Source organism: Ursus maritimus, unplaced genomic scaffold (genome assembly GCF_017311325.1).
Source record: "Ursus maritimus isolate PB19 unplaced genomic scaffold, ASM1731132v1 scaffold_14, whole genome shotgun sequence".
Taxonomy (NCBI): Eukaryota; Metazoa; Chordata; class Mammalia; order Carnivora; family Ursidae; genus Ursus; species Ursus maritimus.
Window position 1 is genome coordinate 40,937,021 of NW_024423786.1, and position 20,030 is coordinate 40,957,050.

A 20,030-nucleotide genomic window follows, 5' to 3' on the forward strand; every position below is an offset into this window, starting at 1 on the left:
TTGTGTGTGCCCCAAAGTTCCTAGAACAGGTCATAGGATATGTGTATGTTCACATTAGTAGATGCTGCCAAGATTGTTCCAGAATGGTCATATGGATTTATATCCTTGCAATCTGGGAGAGTTCTAGCAGCTCCTGGTAATCATTTTTCCTAATTGCCCCTTTTGTGGGGGTGCTTTGGAGTTCAAATGTAAAATTAAATCAAGTGTGTTAGTAAAATTAAGAACAAGAATAAATTGAACCCACTAGTTAAAAGTTGCCTTAATATCACCAGTTTGGAAAGAGCTGGTTGTTAACAGGTGAGCCTAGGGTGCCATATTCTGGTGATCAGCTAAAGGAGCCTTTCAAAGCCAAGCAGGTGAGGAAGTGGGTAGTGTTTTAGGTGAAGTTTGACTTCAGTCTCTGGTTTGCTACGGTGTCCATTAAGAACTTTGAGTTTGGTCCTTCCAACAGTTGTTTCCTAAGTCCTAGAAAGGTTTACAGGCCACAGCATTTATGTTAGGAGCTGAGGATAATTCTCTGTCAGTTGGCTAGCTTTTGGTATTTGTCCAGAATTTATGGTGTGTGAAGGAAGGGGAAATCAGCCTCTGAAAAGCCAGCAAGGTTGGGGAAGTGGCGAGAAGGTCAAGACTGATTTATCACTGGGTGGTTAATTTGTCCAGTTCTCTTACTTAGGGTTTGTATAATTACGTAGATCGATCCCACGTAATCTTTTCTCCACAAAACTGTCCATCAGTTAGTGTAGAGCCCATTAAAATAGCGGCTCAGTGTCATGAATCTGCCAGGCTGTCCAGCACCTGAGCGTGGGCCCCAGAGCGGCTGGTAGAAACCAACACCTGTCCTCCTCTACCACTCCTTAATTCCTTCAGATACTTAGAATGTTGTGTAGAGAGTACTGTCTTTATGCCGTTCTCACTCTTCCTTGGCGCTTATTACTTGGTCCTGCTCCTAACCTGGGAAGTCCAGCTTTGTGTAGGTTTTGTTTTGTTCCTGTCTCTGACAAGGTGTCCCACGTTGGTCTGTTAGCTCCCAGAGAGAAAAGCGAAGGGAGTCTCTGTAGCAGTGTATTTCCGGTGTGCAGTGAGCAAATGGAGGACTGGGGGTGGCCGCGGCCGTCTTTGTACCACCCTTAGATTTCGCTCGTCTTGGTAGAGTAAGCGCCACTGCATTTCATCTTTACACATAAATTGGAAAACTGTGATTTCTTGACTCAAGCCTTCCGAGTTCTCCCTGTGAAACTGCCATTCCATATGGCACGAGGTGAACAGTCGTGATAGCGGCCGGTTCTTGAGCACACGCAGAGTACCCTTTGAGCGCTCCCTGCCCTGTGGTAGCCATGACAACACGTGGGGGACCAAGGAGAGTGGCCTGGGTCACGGCTGCTGCTGCTTCCTGAGGTGCTCTTGACTGTGCTGCTTACCTGAGCCCAGATGGCTGGGGGTGTTTAATATCAGCACTCCCAAGGGCCTCGGCCCGTTCTTACAGGAACACAACCTATCATGAGTTGAGTCCAAAGGAAATGACAAAAATCTAGTGTGTGAGTACAGCATAAGCTCTGCCCTCCGCTGGGGATTTATAGTAAATGAGGCGCTTTGGAGTTTCCTGGCTCTGGAATGAGCTGCCTGTCTTGGGGAAGCCTCTGTGTGAAAAGCAGAAGGAAAAGGCCATGGTTTGGATACCTTTATGGGGTCCTTGTGGTTAATAATAGAAGGATTTTTAGAAGTGCCTAAAAGAACCAGGATAAGAATTGATCTGAATTGATGAGAACTCAGACATGGTAAAGATGATGTTTTAATGCTAAACATTACCAACAGAGTTGGTAAAATGTTGGTTGTTTAAGGAAATTTCAACCAAGGCATTAGTCACTTGGCTTTTAAGCCCCTAAGTTCGACCCACTTACACAACTCTCTACCCGTGGGAAACCATGCTCAGGAAGGGATTCCATCCAGTCATCCCTTCCCCACCCACTCCCTGGCCTCACAGCCCCACGCCAGAAAGGGAAAAGCCAGGTTTTTATTATCTGCAGTGCCTTTGGTCCTGCTTGCATCATGTGATAACGAGGCTGCTGAGCCTCTTTCCGGCTTAGCAGGTTACCCTCACAAAGAGAACAGTGAGGGCCCAGTCTTCAACAAAGAGCGTCTGTCGTGGGTGCCCCCTGGAAGCTGCTGCAGGAGGAGCAGTCCCTGAGGAGCCTGGGCTTCCCCTCTCTTGGCCCTGATTGTGTTATTTCCGTTCTCCGGGGCACTCAGCCAGAGGATGTGCTGTGGACAGTTAGAAAAGGGAGTGATGAAATGTGCCCAAGATTGGAAATTCACAAGTTCCCTTTCCTAGTTTCATGTTCTTTTCCCACCTGCCTCTCCCATCCCAAAAAATAAAAATCCTCAAATGATATTCCACCAGGCATGATGGGCGTAATGCTTTAGTAAAAGATCTAATAAACCTGAGAGAGTGTGAGGGATTTTTCCACTAGGCTAAACCTAATTTTAGCAAACCTTTCCATTTTTCAGGCTTCAGATGCCTGCTGGGTTTTTGGTTTTTTTTTTTTTTTAAGCTTGTATGTAGGTCAAACTCCCACCAGTTTTTGCTTTGATGCTACTGTTTTGAAGCCGTGTCTCGTCTCTTTCTCCCTCTCACCTCTCTTTCTACCAGGGAAGGAGACACCTGAATTTTTTTTTTTAACTGGCAAAACATACAAACACACCCTTCATTTTGTTCGGTAAGGTCTGCTCCTGTGGCTTTCTTCATGTTTAGTACGAGGTCATGGCGATGCCTTCAGACATTGTCATCCTTGTAAAAGTGGTGAGACCTTTGTCGGACACCAGAAAAAAAAACAAAACACAGGAATGTTTAGATTTCAAAAGACAGAGTTTGTATTGCAAGAAATTGATTGTCTTCTCTCCAGTCCTCTTAAATTCTGCCCCATTTCAGATTTGATCCTTAAAAGTCCGCTTTTCCAAGGAGAGAGCTGCTCCTTCAAGACAAGGTGGTGTAGGTGTTAAGGAAAAGAGAATGAGCCTCGGGGGCAGACAGACCTGGGTTTGAACCTCAACTGTCTCTGCTCCTTGGGAACTTACGGGCCAAATTACCCAGTCCCTCTGAGACTTCGTTTCCTTATCTTGAAACTGGGCTCTTTCTGTCTCACAATCTACCTAACAACTTAGAGGATTCAGTGAAATGACTGTCATTGCCTGGCAAATGGCAGGCCCTGGCTCAGAACAGTATCCCTGTCTTCCCGCTATCTGTTCCCTAAATCCACTGCCCTAGATACCCAGCATTGTGAGTCGTATAGTGTGTGACAGCAGTAACCTCCGGATGGCACAGGGACATCGCCCACTCTTAGAGCTCATTGCTGTCCTGAGAAGTGTTTATCTGTGTGCAGTCTGATAAAAGCAGAAGTAATCTGTTCTTTCTCTAGCTCTTCCTTTTTGCTGCCACCTCTCCTAAGGAGCCACTGTTCTCTCCTACCCTGCACACCTGTGTCCCAGTGGCTTTATTGCCCTGTGAGGACAGGAAGGTGGGAAAACTTTGGTTTTCAGAAGGCTTCGGGATTTATAGCGAGAAAAAGAAGTTTCTTGCAGCTGTTGGGCTTACGGCCTTGGAAAACCCTAAAGCTACCCTGTCACAGCTTGTTGCCATAAAAATATAGGGAAATAGGTAAACAGGCCACTGCCACTGAGCAGGTAGCTTTGGAAATGGCACCACTGGGCCCTGCCAGCAAGAGCCTTTAGGCTTAGCCCAGTGCCTGTTGGATAGGCGTCACCTCACGGCTCTGTGTCGATCTGCAACTGATTCTCCTCTTTGCCTGATTATTTCTTGAATAGCTCATTTCCCTGCTGGAACTCCCACACTGAGCTGCTGGTGGAGAATTGTTTCTCTCTGGAGCTGGGTGTGGGTCAAAGCAGTGACCCATCATTTCAGTGGCAGCAGGGTTTGCATCACACAGCCTGTGGACCCCCTTCCTCCAGACCCTCAGCCACAGGGTACACTGTGGTTACAAGCACTGTGTCTGGAGCCGTGGTACCCAAGTCTGATCTGGGCTCCCCTTTACACTTAATGACACTGGCGAGTTACTCCGCCTTTACGTCTTCTCCCTTCACAGACTTGGTGACTAAAACAACAGACGTGTTCTCTCGGTTCTGGGAGCTAGACGTTCATTAGCCAGACCTGCTCTCTTCTGGGGTTCTTGGGGATAGTCTATTCCTTGTGTCCTCCAGCCTCTGGTGACTGGCGGCAGCCATGTGTCTCTTATAAGGACACTTGTCATTGGATTTAGGGCCCACCAAGATAATCCAGGATGATCTCCTCATCTCAAGATCCTTAACTTAATCACATCAACAAAGACCTTTTTTTCAAGTATGGTTGCGTTTACAGGTTCTGAGTATTAGAACATGTCCCGCATATCTGATTGGGGGGGGCAGGTCACCCTCCAACCCACTGCAGGGTGCCATAGTGTTTGTTAAATTAAAAACTTACTTGCACGGGTGTCTGGGTGGCTCAGGTGCTTGTGTCCAGCTCTTGGTTTTGGCTCAGATCATGGGATCAAGCCCCACATGGGGCACCGCACTCAGTGGGGAATCTGCTTGAAGATTCTCTCCCTCTGCCCCTCCCTCCCTACTCATGCTCATTCTCATGCTCATTCTCTCACTCTCTGATAAATCTTTAAAGATTTTTTTAAAAAAGATTTTTGCAGGAAGCAGAACAGTCTTATAACTGATACAGGAAAGAAGAAAACATGGTGGCTAGAACTGAAGTATACACCTTAGATTTTTTTTTTTAAGTTGTATTTGAGAGAGAGAGAGAGCACAAGCAGGGGGAGGGACAGAGGAGGAGTGAGAGCGTCTTAAGCAGACTCTGCGCCGAGCATGGAGCCCAACGCAGGGCTTGATCTCATGACCTGAGATCACCACTTGAGCCGAAACAGAGTTGGACGCTTAACAGACTGCACCACCCAGGCGTCCCGATTTTTTTTTTAATGCTGGTTGTTATATTAAATTCTTTCACATGAACTGTTTGATTTGAGCACAGAATAGTGTGGTAGAAAGAGAATTGGATTTAGAGTTAGAAGACTTGGATCTGATACTCTTATAAATTCTGTGACTGTCAGAAGTCCCTTAACTTTTCTGAGCTTCTGTTTTCTCTCTGTACAATGAAAATATTGGCTCTACAGCATGTTGGAGGAGCCAGTGACATAATAAGGCGCTATAACAAACCGTTTCCCCAATCAGACAGAAAGCCTGAAGGTGAGAGTGGGGCAGTTCTCTAGTTTCACTCTACAGAATAATCTCCAGAAACCCAGGCTCTGGGCATCCGCAGTGACTTGCCCAAGAACGCTCGATCTTGGTTGGGGTGACATGGAAGTAAGATCACCGCTGTTCAGTTTTCCAGTCTGGTTGGTTCATCTGTACTTTCCCTATTGAGCATGGCACTGGGTGGCTGCTGACCGGGATGCCCACTGGTGAGCCACGAGTTGGGGCAGCCCGCACCTTGCTCTTCACATCAAAGCGTCAACCTCTGTCTTACTGCTGAGAATGAGCAGTGGTTGGGACCGCACAGCGGTGCATCCTGCGACTTCTGTGAGCGCTCACCTGCTGTGCCCTTCCTTCTTCCTTGTTCCTTCCTTACCGGTACTTGTTCTGGCCTTTTTTGGTAAAGGAATGCTTTAGCACTCTCTTCAGTTTTCTGGAGAGAGGTCTGACAAGGGCTGGCAGAATATTCTTCGTCACTTGCTCAGGGCCTCTTGTCCAGCCTGAACTTGGAAGGAGGAGGCAGCTCGCACCCACTGACAGACAGGGGCTCTATTGGCTGGTGTAGTGCATGGTTTCCATTGGTCCCGAGTCCGTGAAAAGTTCTTTCATCTCTGGGTTAGAATTGATAGCTCCAGGCTTAAAAGTGGGTCTCATGCCTCCAACAACAAAAGTATCTGTTGTCTCCCTGTCTCATCACCAGAATACCGTTAGAGACTCACTCTTATTAGAGACTTAGGGACTCGGGAGCCTCTTGAACAGCGGCAGGGGACTGGCTCGATGGGCCGCTGCCTGTGTGAGCCTTTGAGAGTCCGTGCCTCCCCTGCACCCTGCTCACCACGGGGCGGCCAGTCCCCCGCATCTCCCATTCCCAAAGCAGGAGTCCTTGCCCGTCCCCTCCACTTCTTCCCCACTGTGCTTCCCACGTTGAATTCTCGCTCCTTCCCGCTGCACACTTGCGCTCTGCCTTGCTCTCTCATCCATTCCCAGGCCGCCTGTGGGGTGCCGCCCTCACCCCTCTGCCGTCATGCAGTCCCTCCTTCTCGTCAGAAGCTCGCTTGCTCTGCTCCAGGCTCCAGCTCCTCTGCATCCCTTCTCGAGCTCTCCGTCACACAGGCCAGCAGTTCCACACTCCTCCCTTCTCCAGAACCTTTCACCGAGTCCCAGCCCCGTTCTGCGTGCAGGGCTCATCCAGCCCCTTTGCTGTCAGTCCTGTCAGACCGACCGTGGGTCACATGGCTCTTACTTGAGCACATTGTTTTGTTGTGTTGTGTTGTGATTTAACCTTTTTGAGCCTGTTGTTCCTCAGGAAATGCAGGCAACAGCTAATAAGGTGATGCGGGTAGCCCGGAGTGGCGCGTAGGAAGATGCTACCGCTAAGTGGTAGCTCTCAGGAATAACGGGGGTGACGCTCGTATTATTTTCTGATGGCTTGACTCCAGCTGGGCCTTGCGCTTAGGATGGTCTGCTGTTCTGTCTCTAAGCCCCGCCTTCACTCTATAGCACACCATCCCAAGTCCCAAGTCATTCACAGGTTTGTCTCAATTGACTGGAAGGTTTCAGGGTTTGGGCCTGCTCCTTCTGTGGTTTTTCCTGGGTGTGCCTGCCACACGGTACATCTGTGGGATGTATGACATACGACATGCTCGACGGTAGTTCCTTTAATCTCCATGTCATCCCTAGATTGATAGGCTCTCCACCACTGCCTGAATGTGTCCTAACTATGGCACGGGCGCCCAGCAGCTTTTGGCTTCAGTGGTCAGTTGGTGTAAGAGTAGGTGGCAGTGTTAGCCCCGCAGTGAGTCCAGTACCTGCTTTTGCCTTCTCTGAAGCAGTTTGACCAAGCTTTCCTCCAGTGGATGGACCTTGGGGACTCCTCTGCTGGGCTCTTGCGTGATTGCATTGTAGAACACAGAAAGGTGGGCCTGAGGGCCCCAGACTTGCTGTCCTGTTTATTCTGAGGCATAATGTTAATATATTTTGCTTTCTAAAAGTTGTTCCCCAAAGACAGTGGACCACCTCTTCCCCTGACTCCTGAACTTCTGGAGTTCTCTTCCGTGACACCCCAGTAATAGGGGATTCCCGTTCCTGGGTCCTGGGTCAGGGAACAGACACTGGAAATAGATGGTGTGAGGCTTGAAACTTTGTGTGTCTTTCTTAAGACAGGCCTTTTTCTAAACAGTGACCAAGAACTCCCCTTAGGTTATCTCCAGTACTGCTCTCTATGTTATAGTCATTGACCGGTAGCTATCAAGTCCCAGCTCCCAAATTTTCCAAGACTGGACCTCAAGCATTCTTACTTTCAGCTGTCTCAGAACTGTCTAGAAACCTGTATTTAGTTTCATACAACTGACTTTACAGAGATACTGAAGTCCCTAGATTTAAAAAACGAAAAAACCCAGCATAGATTCCCTTTCCTTATTCTGGAGAGTGTATAGTTTGTGGAGACAGAGAGTGAGAGTGCCTGCGTGTGCTTCCACATTGGTCTGTGCCCATTAAACCATTCTCCTTTGTTCGTAGCTCTTTAAAACCAAGCCCAGCAGCCAAACCACTGAGTTTAAAAACTAATAAATATTTATCATATCTAAAGCAAGATTGGCAAACTACAACCTGTGGGCCAACTCTAGCCCATCTCCTGTTTTTGTATGGACTGCAGGCTAAGAATGGTTTTTATAGTTTAGATGGTTGGGGGAAACTCAAAAGAAGAATGTTTATATCTCATGAGGATTATGTGGAATTCACATTTCAGAGTCCATAAATAAAGGTTTATTGGGACACAGTCTCACATATTTGTTATCTGTGACACCTGTATGTCATCTGTGACTGCCTTCATGCTACACAGACAAAGTTGAATAGCTGTGACAGAGACCATATGGTCTGCAAGGTCCAAATATTTACTGTCTGGCTCTATATAAAAAGTTTGCTGAAAGTCCTGAAGACTCAGTGTGAAACTGCAGACAGGAGGTATTTTACTGTTCTTGTGTCTGGTGTCTCCTCTCATTAATTTCAAACCAGTAGGAAGAGATGAAGGGGTTGTCCATTTTTCTCCCTGTGCCCCCACCACCCCTACCACAGTACTTCATGGTGGGGATTAGAAGAAGAAACGTCTTGTGAACAGGACTTGGAAATTCCGATCAGAATCCCTTTATAATGTTGATTTCACAGTTGTGACACACATACTCTCCCACGAAGCCCCTGTGTGAAGCTCAGGCTTGACCTAGTGGCTGTCCTTGGACTGCGCACTAACTTGCTGTTAAAGTCCTCTTCATCCCCTGTGGCCTGTGCTTGGTATTTTGTGTCCTCGGCAGGATGTATGACAAGCCATTGTCCACCCAGACTAACCAAAACGAATGTTTTCTTTTAGGGTGCTTTTGTTATAATGGCTTCTTACAGCTACCTGCCTATACCAGGGTTTAGGGTAGTCATTCACTCCATAGATTGCCTCATTATCCTTCCTCCTCCTCCAAAAAATGAAAATCTGGACATAGAGATTATTACAGATTATTGCCCTGTTGGTATTTCAAATCCTTTGGAGGGTTAGCTATTTGTATTTAGCAGTCTTGGGCATTGAATTGATCCCTTTCTCCCTAGTACATTTACCTTAATACTTTAAATCTCCTTCCACAGGTCAGATACCAGGTCCAGGTTCCATGATCCCTGGGCAGCCCATGCCAGGCCGCATGATTCCCACCGTTGCAGCCAACATCCACCCCCCTGGGAGTGGCCCAGCCCCTCCTGGTATGCCTCCAATGCCAGGAAACATCTTAGGACCCCGGGTTCCCCTCACGGCACCTAATGGCATGTGTAAGTAGTGTGATGGCGGGAAGCATCATTCTAGGGTCTCTCTGGGTGGGCTGGAGACAAGGGACGAAGGCTTTATTTTGTAGATCATCTATAATTTGGCAGGTCCATGGACAGTGAGCCTGTGACTGTGGGTTCTGGAAGATTGGTTTGTGGTCAGTGCTGTTCAGCACCCCTGATGAGCACGTGCACGGGTGATGAGTGCAGATGCTTACTGTCATTTGGCCTTGTGTGCCATAGCCTTGGTGGCCTGCACTCTCGACCCTGAGGTCTGTGGGGAGGCCAGAAGGACATTCCTCGCCTACTCCTGTTTAAGCCTTTCTAGCTTGAATCTTGTTAGATACGCTCAGCTGCTGGTGGTTTTCCTACAGGAGCCTTTTATGGACATGGGGTTCAAAAGTGAAGGGTGTAAAGAACGAACCAGTTTAAGGCAGAAATCACAAGTCTCATATCTACTCTGAGATACTGGTAGTAGCAGCTTAGACTCAGGAAGGAGTATGGAGGGGCTGTGCTGAGAAGGAATAGGAGGTCCTGGCAGGCTCTGTGGAGAAGGCATAGGTGCTGCTGAGCAGTGTCTGTCTGACATAGGTATGAAGCCAGGGTTTTTCTTCAGTAGACCCCTTGGTGTCACCCAATCCTAGCCTCCAGAGGGTTGCCTCAGAAGCTCTGCCGTGCCCTTTACTCCTGTCCATCTTCTCAGAATGATCCCAAAATGCAGCCAGTAGTGGCCAGGTTCCCCAGCCACATCTGTGATCCGATTGATTTCCAAGTTCAGGTATGTGCCAAGGAGTTAGCTCCTATTCACAGTACAGAGAGCCAGGACTCAAGAGTTCCTGGTCTCCGGGAGCTTTAGTTGGGAAAACAAGAAATGAGCAAGCGGGTAGTAGCATAGAGGATTTACAAGTTACCAGAGACTCTGACGGGCTCTGAGTGCACTGGAGCACTCGAGGAGACTTCCCAGCGCCAGGAGGCAGGCTGCACAAAGGCATGTATCATTTCTCTCTGGACCCCCAGGGGCTAGGACAGAGTAGGTGCAGCAGTGTAGCTGGGTGGATAGGACCGTGACAGTAGAAAAACATGATCTCCCTTGAGTCCTTGGTCAACAATTGTAGCGTAGCGGATACTTCTTTTCCTTGGCAAGAAAACACTTAACCTCGCTGCCCTACAGGCAGTGTACAAACGTGCCAGCCTACCAAGACAGTTGACCAGTTTGCCATCCCAGTTGCAGAGATAATATCCTTGGTCTTTACCACTGTCCAGGATTTCGTCCTGAAGGGCGCTCGGGGGAGCACCTTGAGAATGTGGAGGGTTTCAGGTGCTCCCCCCACTTCCTGCCACGAATGAGTGTTTCCCGGATTCTGAGCTGCTGACTTGGCTCTAGGGTCCCAGACAGACCTTATTGGGTGAAGTGGTTCCCCTCTTCAGGGCTTTGTTTCCTCCCCTGGAAAGATGACCCAAGGGATTAGATCAGTGGATTTCAAAATGCTTTGAAGTGCTTTAGCCGTTTGGTGGAAATCTCCTGGGGGGAAGGTTGGGTGAACTGACTGGTAAGCAAGGCTGTACTTGAATTATTTGTTTCCTGTGTTTTCATTTCTGACAAAATCAAGAGGTTTTAAAAACCCTGGATTAAATAATCTCTAGGATTCCTTTGTACGCTAAGCAGCTAAAGTTGAAATAGGAAAGAGCCCCAGACACTCATACTAATTGTTCCCTTCAGGACCTGACCTAGTTTTGGCCAAAAATCCAAGGACTGCAGTTCAGGAGCTGTGGGGCCTCCCAGGACTGTCCAGCTTGTCAGCAGCTGCCTCGAGTGAAGCTCTCTGGCCCCGGTGGAGACACTTAATCAGCAAGAAGTTATTGATAATCTGTTCTGTGCCCACCTAGGCCAGGCACTGAGAGAGAAAGAAAAGAAGACACAGAACTTGCCCAGGAAAGAGCTTTATCATTTAACTGAAGAAATAAAATTAGCAGAGAGAACCATTAAAATGCAATAAAATCAAACTATAATTAAGTTCTGCAGAGGTCTGGAGTGATTTTTGGAAGGGCCGGGCCGCGAAGGAGGTTGGGACCCCTGACCCCGCGAGCCGAGACCCGGAGGTTCAGGGGGACCTGACCTGCACGGCCCGCAGTGGCAGCAGCACCTCGAAGGCTGCGTTGATTGCCTGCCATAAAGAAAATTACTTCCTATGTCATTTTTCTCTGAGTGCGCTCTTTCCCAGGCCCCTGTGTTTCCGGCAATGACAAGTCCCTCTTGGATGTGTTTGCAGATGCCCCTCCACCGCAACCGCCGCCGCCGCCTCCGCCACCCGCAGATGGAGCCCCTCCGCCTCCTGCTCCAGGCCCGCCAGCCTCGGCCGCCCCCTAGCCTGGAAGATGCAGGCAGCGTCCACGCCCAGCGCCAGCAGCTGCAGGGGGGATGACGAGACTGGTGTTCCTCGGCTTCCTTGGGTTTCTTATAGGATTTTTCTTCTCGCAGCCCCAATCACACATCCCATATTTCCCCGTTCCTCTTGCCAGCCCTCTCCATGCTCTGACACGGCCTGCATTAGGTCCTTTGCCAGCACGCCAGGGGAAGCCTGTGGGGACCGTGTGTCCTGGTCATCCTCATGGTAGCCTGCGTCCCCCTGTCCTGCTGTGGGGGATACTGACAGTTTCTCCGCAGGTCCTGTGAGCATGAGAAGTTTATGTCTGTTGTTCCAGCGCTCTCCCGCCGTGTTTGGCTTTGTCTGATGCTTACGTGGTTAATGCTTTATAATCATTATGTTTTATTAACTTTTTTCTTCTGTCATTGTTGCTTTAAATGAGAGCGTCCTAAGTTCATAGGAACCAAAAAAAAAAAAAAAAAGTGATGGGCAGAGGGAATAGCCAGAGGGGACAAACCTGAAGGCATAATAAGTGACCTTATTTCTGCTAATCTGAGCTAAGATTGGTGCTGATGGTGAAGTTTCGTGAGACTTTTGCCCCACATTGACGCACCAAAATTCAAAGAGATGGGGATGGGGCGGGACCCCTCTGATTTTATTCCTGTTGAGGACTGTGAGGACCTCCCCGCTGCGTGGCCCCTTTAGTACCTGGTAGGGGAGCACACAAGCATTAGAGCAGACCCCCTCCTTCCCCGGGCCCACTGGTTTTGGCTTTCTATGCAGATGGTTGTTGGATTAGGGGTGGGATTTGGGGAGGCGTTCCTTCATTCCCTAGACTAGCCAGGAACATTTGATGAGTCTAGGGCGATGACTGCCCACTGAGTCTAGTCCACTAGTCACTGCTTTGTACTCATTCCTTTTTCCCCTCTCTTTAAAAAAACCTTTAAAAAGGAAAAAAAAATGTAAGTAGATAGTGCTAAACATTTTAGCTCATGGAACTTGGTTAGGATGGCTGGGGGTTCAAGTCCCCAAACTACCTCTTGCAATCCAGGGTGAGTGGGGTTTAGTGAAGCGGTACTTTAGGTTTGGGACGGGATTGGAGAAGTGGGGCAGGATCAAGGGCCTCTCATCCCTTCTCCCTTCCCTTTCTGAGATCTCACATTCCATCTGTTGCAGGGTTGTCAGGGAGATGCTGGGGGTCCCAAGGCACTCAGTTGGCAATCAGAGCGTCATGCTTTGAGGGGTGGGGTGCTCAGACTGAGAGATCGGAACGCCATTCCAAAGCAGGAGCCACAGAAATGCCTTAACTCGAGCCCATTTCTACCCCTGCTGATGAATTACTTGAGAGTTCTTGGTTTTTTCTTCTTGTCCTTCTTCCCTCCCCTCTGTCCTTCCATGGACGGGGGAAGGGTGTGTTTGGTGGATCTTGATTTCCAAAGCACCTGGCCTCTTTGTGTCACATTCCCAAGTGGCAGTTTCATTATTTAGAATGCAAAGTGGAGCACCTTTTGGATATCTTTTTCTATATATTCTGTAAAGCTTTACATACGAGAGGGTGTACGGAGGTGTTTGTAAAACACCTCAGAACTTTCTTCCTTAGTATCAGAACGCAAAAAATAAATAAATAAAACCACAATTAAGATTTGCCTTTCAAACCCTCAGGTGTTGCCTCTAACCAGGTGGCCCTGGTCACCATCCGAGTACTGGAACCAAGGAGACCTTGTTCCTTTTGTGTGTTTGTTCTGGACTCTTGGAGTGGAAATGAGCTTGTTCCTGCTGGAGTTTAGTTCCAATGCATTTGCCTCCAGAAAGATCCCAGTGCCTTTTGACAATGGCCAGGGTGTTCCCTACTTCCCGCCAGTCTTTCCCAAAGGAAACTCATTCCAAATACTTACCTTTTCCACTGGGGTCTTAGAAGGAAAATGGAATTCTGGTTCATACTGTGGTCCCTTGTAACCTCAGGTCTTTAATGTGATCACTTTCAAATTTAAAAGATCCAGGTGGAAATGTTTTTACTATGCTGGTAACAATTCTACAGAGTACCTGAATTCTTAACACTGTTATGTTTCAATATAAGTGGTGACTTTTTTCTTTCCATGTCTTTGATCTGGTTTCGTTCCTGTAATACAGCCACCCAATTTTGTGAGGGGGGGGGGAATAATACGTGGTTTTTGTACAAACGTGTTTCTCAGTGTGTTGTTATTTTGGAAAAATGAAGGGAGGGAGTTTTGGGAGATTGGAGGAAATTGATCAAGAAGACCTAATCTCCCTCTTTTTTAGTGAATAAATAGAACATTTCTGGAGTCTAGTCCCATTCTCTGCATTCACACACCAGTCTCTGCATGTGTCCTATGAAGAGCCTAAATATTCAGCCCCACCTGGTCCTGGTCCGCACTGAGTTCAGTGATTCGGGGCTTCCCGACTGACCACCTTAATGATGCTTAAGGAGCATACAGTTAAGTGTGCCTTGCCTACTCTTTCCATGGTCAAAGTGAAGAAAGGGGTGTGCGGCCTGCATCCATTCCAAGAGAGTGCGTAGTTTGGTTTGGTGAGCTGGGGCATGTTGGTCAGGGTGCAGTTCAGACGGCCCCCAGTTGGATGCAGGCCTTGAGGGCAGTTGGTTCCGTGAACCTCGATGTACTTTTAAGGACAGTCTGAGCATCTGCAGGTGCAAAACCCTGTGCAGAAAACAGGAAGAAGCCATTGTCTTCAAGATGCGTATGAACCCAGTGAAGCAAAGGCGATGGGTTCCGAGCAGAGAGGTGAACGTTCGGCTCCTCACAGAGGTGTGCCGGCCAGGCTGTGCTTTGCTGTCCGACCTGTGCCAGCTCTTACCTCTAGCAAAGGGTGCTAGGACCGGTGAGGTCTCCCAGAGTTCCTGTACTTCCCAAGGGTGATGGAGGTGAATCCTTGACCCAAACTAACTACAGACTGATAAACTTGAGTGTGAGTTATTTTTCAAGCATAACAGGACATGTAGAATCAACAGGTTCTTTCACAGGTTCCTCAGATCCTTGCTGTGGGGTGGTTCCCCCAAAAGTGGCTACGGACAGTTTTCCAACCTCCATACAGATCAGGATACCCGCAGGATTGTTCACAGACAAGCGGCTCAGCCCCCACCGTCAGAACTGACCGAGCATGTCTGGAGTGAGTTCCGAAATACTGTGTTGTTTTGTTTTTTAGAGAGGGGGGCAGAAGGAGAAGGAGAGAAAATTTTAAGGAAGCTCCATGCTCAGCATGGAGCCCCATGTGGGGCTCCATCTCACCACCCTGAGATCATGACCTGAGCCGAAATCAAGAGTCGGATGCTTAACCGACTGAGTCACCTAGGTGCCCCTGAAATACTGTGTTGTTAACAGATTTCCAGGGGGTCCCGACACACCTGGGCAAGGGACCACCCTTTGAGAACTCCTAGTTGGGAAGGTTGTGTGGTAGAGCAAGAGCTCTATGGTGCCTGACAGTTCATTCTATGAGTTCCATCCGTCCAGTAAACATTTGAGGGCCTCTTATGTGCCAGGCATTGGACTTTGCATGCAGTGAAGCCATAATTATGAATAAGGTGGACAAGGCCCCTGCACTCCAGGCCACTTACATTCTTCTGGGGTAGGGGGATACAAGACCATAAATAGTTAATAAGAAATAGGATTATTTTATTTTATTTTTTTAAAGATTTTATTTATTTATTTATTTGACAGAGATAGAGACAGCCAGCGAGAGAGGGAACACAAGCAGGGGGAGTGGGAGAGGAAGAAGCAGGCCCATAGCATAGGAGCCTGATGTGGGGCTCGATCCCATAACACCGGGATCACGCCCTGAGCCGAAGGCAGACGCTTAACCGCTGTGCCACCCAGCCGCCCCAAGAAATAGGATTATTTTAGATAGTGCCAAGTGGTCCCAAAGAAAAAGAAACGGCATAATCAAGAGCTTTCTGGGGGATAATGTAAATAGCCTGTGAATTGGATGTGCTTACATGGTCTCCGTCCTGCTGGGTGTGGTAACCTGAGGGTTCACCTTCATTCCAGGAAGACCTCATCTGAGTAATGAGCACCCTTTGTCTTGCTACACAGTGCCAGCCCTGAGATTTCCTTCTGCAAACCTCTCTGCCTGTGACCTTTAGTGTAAAGCCCCTGCTTTCTCCTCTATGGCTCCTGGAACACAGCTGCACTTCTGTTGGTCCCGTGGAAGGAGGACTTACTGGGAACAAGGCGAAAGCACCTTGCTCCCCTGTGAATGGATGGTCTCCATCTAAGTAAGTCCCTTGGAGAATGGGCGGGAAGCCCAGGACCTTCAGTGTTGGATCTCCTTGTGAACAGTTCCCCTGGACTTCATTTCCCCGTGGCTTTTTTTTAGGCCTGCCACCTCTCTTACTAGGAAGCACCTTTGACCCTGAATTTGAAACGGAGCTGAGACAGTGACTAAAAGGAGAGAGTCCTGTGAATCAACTTAATCAGAGGTTCTGAAACCACTTAAAAGCCAGCTCTGTCCTAGACCCGCCAGCCCTTTCCAACCCATGGGACCCCCAAGTGTCTGATCCCCTCTTCCTGCTCCTGGCCTGCCTTGGAGAACTGGGGCCAACTTTATTCCCTCCTGTCCCCAGAGGCCTTTCCAGGCCCTTCCAAACCCACGGAGAGCAGTCAGGTGACTACTGGCAGCCACCTTACCACTATGGACCCTTAGGGTACAGCCTTTGCAGACTTCTGCAAAATAGCCATGCCTGCATACAGTACAACGACCAACGCCTTCAGACAACTTAGACTGGAAAGAAAATACCTCCCACCTTCTGTGGCAACCTACCACCTCAGGTGCCCTCACAACCAGATGGTCCCAGAGGGAGCTGGGAAGCAGCAGTGCCATTGGAAGGTAATCGCTCCCTTGCACAGGCTGATTTCCATGACTGGTTTGGCCCTGACACACACGGATTTCCCATGGTCATCCAAATGGACTGGCATTCCTTGTTCGGTCTGCTTATTGTATAGTACCTGTGGGTTTCCTGAGAACCACCTGGAGAGGTCTCCTGCTGAGACAGCAGGTCTCTTCCTGCAGATAAGTCTAGTTGCTCCATGTCTGAGGCTGTGTTGGCTTGTGCTGTGTGGCTTTCTCCCAATTGACTTGGCTTTGACGGAATGAAACTCAGGGGCTTTTCCAATCTTGCAGCAGACCCATTGCCCGGACAAGATGACCATCTCCAGGTTGTGACATGCTTTTCTAGGATAAGTACTTGTGCAATTGAGAATCCAGAGTTCTTGCTGCGAGGAGGTGGTGGTCAGTGCACGTGACTCGGACCCCTGACTCTTGGCTCTTCCCTTCTTCCTGGTAATGGTGGAGAAGGTCCACTAGCAGCAACGAATCACCAAAAATCGTCCGAGCTGACTGCCCTGTAGTCCAGATCTCTCCTGGCAGGGGAGAGGCTGTGCTAGATGGCCCTTTCTGACTCTGACCTAGGACATGAGTCTGGATTATTTCCATGTTGTACCCTGTTAAGAAATAGTAGCATTGACTCTTAAATGCCCGGGTGTGAGGGTTGGGGCGAGAGGCAGGGCTTCCATTCTGCCAAGTGAGTCCTGCCCTCTGCATCCTGATTCCTCTCCTGAAATTAAGAAGCAAGAAAGAAAAGGTTTGAAATCAAGATCTTGGCTCAAGTCCTGGCCTTACCACATCATTAGCATGATCTCGGTGTCAGTTTGCAAATGTGCAAAATGGTTAAGATATTTGTACCATGATTGTGAGGAACAGGACAAATTAGAGTACTAGGAAAACTAAAAGCTCACAAAAATGTCAGTGCTTACTACTGAGGACTTGAAGCCAGGAACCGTGCTGCTTCCTGTCCAGACTGAAGTATGCCCCCAGCCGTGGCAACTGAAGCAGCTCCTGCCCTGGCCAGCAGCCCCTAGTTAAGCTAGAGGCTTCCTATGCACAAGGAGGCAGGCTGTAGCCATGGCAATGGGCCTTGTGCCTGCCTTGGTACTGGAGGCAGGTTGCCAAACCCAATAGGAACTTCAGAGGCAGGTAGAAGCCATTGCCTCACAAAAGCATCCTTGATGCCCAAAAGCACAAGACTTGAATGTGGGGACATGGGTGTAGGCTCTAGATAGAGGTTAATTTCCCTTTCACTCTTCAGTTCCTACCTCTTAGAACTTTTCTTTAGCCTACCCCAACCCCTATGTGCAGAAAAAGTACTGCAGTCACTGGACACTATGGTTAGCATTGTCTCATAAAGGAGACGGGTTAGTGACTCCCAAGGTCATGCGGATCTGATGCCGAATCCTGCTTTTCCTGTCACACTCCATTGCCTGATGAGCTGCTCCCATTCATCTCGTAGAGGTGTCTCCAAACCAGGTGTGCAGTGCTCAGTTCTGAAATGGCTGCTGAGGTCTAGGGAGGATCAGAATGAAAGTGAATGGCAACAATTGGTTTAAAATCCCAAAATGAAGAAAGTGATTAAAAGAATTTGTCTCCAAGGTAGGGAAGAAGGTCATTGAGGAAGGCGACATTTCATATTTTGTTTTATACCATATGCTTGTTATAATTCAAAAACTGAATTTAAGTCAGCCTGACTGGCTCAGTGGGTGGACCATGTGACTCGATCTCAGTGTGGTGAGTTCAAACCCCACACTGGGTGTAGAGCCTACTTTAAAAAAATTGTTTTAAATTGAATTTAAAAGAATATATTTAAATATTTAATAAAATATATTAAAATGAGAAACAAACTGGAGTAGCTGGAGTTTCAACAAAGAAATGGGAGAAGGGTCCTATTCAGACCTTTCTAGTGAAAAACACGGGAGTGGTTGTCGCCCCAGACGCCAAAGGCCGCATTGATGAGGGCTCCTTCCCAAACAGACTGGCCTGGGGAGGGAGGAGGTAGGTAGGTCCACCAATATCCTCCACTCACAACCACCACCCAAGAGTCAAGGAGACAACAGAGAAGCACAGGGAAACAGACTTGTACATAAGCCAAGAAAGAAAATACGGAGCTAAGCCACAGACAAGGGAAGCAGAGATGGGGTTGGAGTGTGCGTTAGTGCCTCTGTGGCTGACCAGCAAGGGCAAAGTCCAGCCTGGCCCTCTGCTCAGAGAATGCTGTATTCCAAACTCGTATTTACTGTCCCCAGAGGCAGCATGAAGCCATGGAAAGAGCCTCACGATGTCAGCTCCAGACCCAGGGTTTTGGGGTGGAAGTACCTGGTTGCCATTCATTCGCATTTGCTTCTCCCAGCCTTCGGGAGCCTCCCACTGCCTGGTCCTGTGCACTCAACATGCCCTGCGGGCCAGTGGGGAATTACTGTAGACCGATGGTTTCAGGGGCAGCCTGGGAAGGCTTCACAGAGGGGAAAGGCAATAGAAACTGAGCTTTCTGGCCCGTTTGCCAGGCAGACTCGGAAGGAAGGGAACACCAGCCTGTCTGAGGCTGCGCCGCAGTAGTGTCAGTGAGAGGAACACTCTTTGAACCAAAGGAACCCCATCCAGAGACGCACTAGGACATGAGATAGATTCTCCAACTTGGTTACCTATGTGGCTCCCTAGAGACAGAAATGGGAGTGTCTCTCAAATACCACGGGTGTCACGTCTAAGGTGGTGACCCCGAATGTCATCATTTGGGTCAGTAACACATCAGGAGGTGGATGGTTGCTTTGGGCGATAAGCTAGGTGACTAGGCCACAACTCCCCACCAAGCAGGGCTCTGGGGATGAGGGCTCCCTGGCTGAACACTGAGCTTTGGTCAGCCCGCAGACTATTCTAACACCGGGCCTGGAGCCCGCGTGTCCCTTGACTGCTATCTTGGCTGCTTGGGTCAGCCCAGGACATTGCGCTTTGGTGGCCTGGGACATATGGGAGGTGATGTATCCTGGGAGGAAGGGGCCAGGATTAAAGGCCGCTGCCCAGGCTGCCGCCGAGGAGGCGAGAAGGAAGGCGGGGTAGCCGCAGTCTCAGGAAGGTCTTGCCCCCTGCCCCTGGGATGCGTTGCGGAGGGCCCGGCTGTGCGCGGTCGGGCTTCGGCTGCGGACGGATTAGATCTGATCCGATTAGAGCCAGGGCCCTCGGCTTCGCCCTGTTGCCTGGCGCTGCCAGCACCCACCCCGCCCCCGTGGGCACCCGCAGACCTCCCCGAGACCCTTCTCCGCCCCAAACACGGCATTGGCGCAGAAATCCGAGAGGCTCCGTGCGCCCCGGACTCGGTTCATTTCCACAGCGCGAGCTCTGGCTTCCGCCCCCTGCCGCCCTTCCGAGCCCCGCCCCGAACTTGCGGGTGTCTGGGCCCCCGCCTCCGTGCTTGCCGCGTGGCGGGTGGGTTCCTCGCAGGTGGGGGGGGCCCGTGCCAGCCCTCCACGGGGAGGGCGGGCCCCGCCCCACAGGTTTCCCGCCCGTGCACCTGTCAGCTAAGGCCACGCGCGGCGCTGTGCTCCGCACCCACCCGCGCTACTCCGCGTCCGTTTGTCTCGGCGTCCCGAGCCGGGGGTCTGTCTGTCCCCGGCAGGCGGACCGAGCAGGGCAGGCGTCAGAGCTACGTGCGGCGGGGCGGGCGCGGCGGGCGGGGTGGGGGCGGCGCTGAGCGCGGCAGCGGCGGCGCGGGAGGCGGGGAGGCGCGGCGCGCCGGGGACAGCGGCGGACGGCGGCGGCGGCATGCGG

The 20,030-nt window shown here is 49.7% G+C and overlaps 1 protein-coding gene across 1 annotated transcript in view; it reads left to right on the forward strand.

The window, feature by feature from the left end:
- SMARCC1 (SWI/SNF related, matrix associated, actin dependent regulator of chromatin subfamily c member 1) overlaps positions 1-13,585 on the forward strand; it is a 164,302-nt gene extending 150,717 nt beyond the window's left edge. Inside the window, exons 27-28 of the mRNA XM_040628898.1 lie at positions 8,869-9,045; positions 11,310-13,585. Of these exons, the coding sequence (XP_040484832.1) occupies positions 8,869-9,045; positions 11,310-11,407 (275 nt within the window). The 3' untranslated portion in view covers positions 11,408-13,585. The remainder of the gene's footprint in view (positions 1-8,868; positions 9,046-11,309) is intronic.
- Positions 13,586-20,030: the final 6,445 nt, after the last annotated feature.